Raw genomic sequence first — 2176 nt, forward strand, 5'->3', positions numbered from 1 at the left:
CTCTGTCCAGCTAACATTCCAGGCGAAAGTGGAGCTTAGAGAAAAAACTAACAGTCTTCCTGAGTCATATCCACCGTTTTCTGACTCATATTATTCTGGCATATTTTAATTCATTGTTTTATTTTATACATGTAATGAAAACAGTTTTGAATTATAAAATATAGCTGCTGTGTTAAACTCTTTAAAGGACGTTTTTTTTTCTGATCAGACTGAATAAAATCCTGCAGTGACTCTTATTTAATAAGTTTATCAAATTATCTGACTTGATAAAAGCGAAAATTAAGACAGAGATAAAATTAATCCAGTTTAAAAATTTCCATGATGAATGTCTGTTGAATACATTGCTCACATATATTTCCTTGATTTAATATTTGCTTCTTTTGGTATTGGCTTTTTGGGGTTCACTGAAAGTAAAATCAGGTTCTTCTTTGTTACGGTGTTTCAGGTACTCAATGAAAGTAGTGAAGGCTGCTGCTCAGGTGTTGAATACACTGTGGCAATACAGAGAGCTGAGGAGTCTCTATAAACAGGTGGGTGGAAAATTTAACAAAGGTTCCTGTTAACGTTTAAAACAGTCCAGTTACAAGCTTGATCCTCCCAGTGAATCTGACTTCTTGTTGTGATGTGTCACATGCAAATACACATTTCTGATATCTTCAATTAAATTATGACTAGTCATAAGATAAATTCACGATATCTCGATTGTAGTTTTGACTAGTCATAATTCTAATTAAATATATCTGGAATGACTTCATAATTCAAGATATCTTAAATTTATGTTAGGATAGGAGATATGTAGTTTTGACTCGTGAAAATTAAATGAGATGAATTTCATTTCAGATAATTCACTTAAATTATGACGACGCACGTGCTCGGAAGATGACGTCATCACGCCCGCAGCCTAGCAGCAGAATCGACGGCGTAAACAAAGCGAGCCGCTAGGAGCTAAGTGGACGATGTTTCTTCGGTGAAATAGTGGCTGTATCTTTCCACTTTTTCAGCAGCATATCGACAAAGCTCGGCTTCTGGTCGCTGAATTTTAAGACTCTCGTCCGTTGAGTTCCAAAAAAATTAGCCTACCGTTACTGTTAGCTGCGTTAGCTCCAGCTAGCCTTGGATAACGGGATTTTTGTAGTCCTGGGAATTGTTTTCAGTCGAGTCGGTGTTATTTATTAAAGCAGTTTTATTATTTCCACTCATGTCGAGTAAGTAGAGGGCTGCTAACGCTGCTGACATGATGAGTTAGCTCGCAATGATGTAGCAACTCGTGACTAAAAGGATCGTTCATCTGGATAGCTAGATAGCCCCCCCCTTGGACCGATGACCACCTAACCAGCTGCTGCGATCTGGAGGCGGACTGACATGTTTAGTTTGATGGCGAACTGCTGCAGCTGGCTGAAACGTTGGCAGGAACCTGCCAGGTGAGTTGAAGTCTTTTCTCTTTCTTTTAAAGAGACCAGAACGATAAACAACAGAGCTGGAGGTCCAATCAGTGCAGCGCATTCACAGATTGCATCATGTAGCGGAAGATTCCTGCAGTCTAAATTATTTCTAATGCTCTTTATAGATATAGATATTTTACTATGTACAATTAAATGATGGATCACTCATACCATATTTGCTTTAATTTAATATTACCTCACGCTTCAGGATGACACAAACCTATGATATTAATGGAGTTTTTACATTTAGCTTGTATTTTTGGTGTAGAACAAATGCAAGCAATCCTGAAAATTAAGCTTTTTATGCAGTATGGAGAAATAGAGATGGATAATTATCATAAATATAATGATAAGAATAAGTTAACCTGTGATAATGACTGTAAACTGTTGCCGATGAAGTTTGAAAACTCAAAAAACTTGCTGGTAAATTTAACCATACCTGTTTAATAAGAGTATAAATAATCCAGATATGACTGAAAACAATCCAGATTTGTCCTGTTTGTTTAGAGGTAATTGATTTTTGTCTTCTTATTATTGTAATTTAAATTGTAATAAATACAGCAAGATATTATGATTAAACTTTTATTTGCTTATCGAATGTCTTTCCTCACTTCTTTATCAGTTTAACACAAGTGGCAAAAAATTAAATACATTCACAAAGTAAAAATATATACAGTAATAAATGGGGGCAAATCATGTCTAAGTTTGTTTGTTTTTCTATTTATTTAAGTTCA

The 2176-nt window shown here is 35.4% G+C and overlaps 1 protein-coding gene across 1 annotated transcript in view; it reads left to right on the plus strand.

Annotated features, from left to right (window-relative positions):
* Positions 1-870: 870 nt before the first annotated feature.
* arl13b (ADP-ribosylation factor-like 13b) overlaps positions 871-2176 on the plus strand; it is a 9885-nt gene continuing 8579 nt past the window's right edge. Inside the window, exon 1 of the mRNA XM_015057673.1 lies at positions 871-1421. Coding sequence (XP_014913159.1) covers positions 1363-1421 — 59 coding nt within the window. The 5' untranslated portion in view covers positions 871-1362. The remainder of the gene's footprint in view (positions 1422-2176) is intronic.

This window comes from Poecilia latipinna, unplaced genomic scaffold, assembly GCF_001443285.1.
Source record: "Poecilia latipinna isolate Pla-1442-1.1 unplaced genomic scaffold, P_latipinna-1.0 Scaffold1482, whole genome shotgun sequence".
Classification (NCBI taxonomy): Eukaryota; Metazoa; Chordata; class Actinopteri; order Cyprinodontiformes; family Poeciliidae; genus Poecilia; species Poecilia latipinna.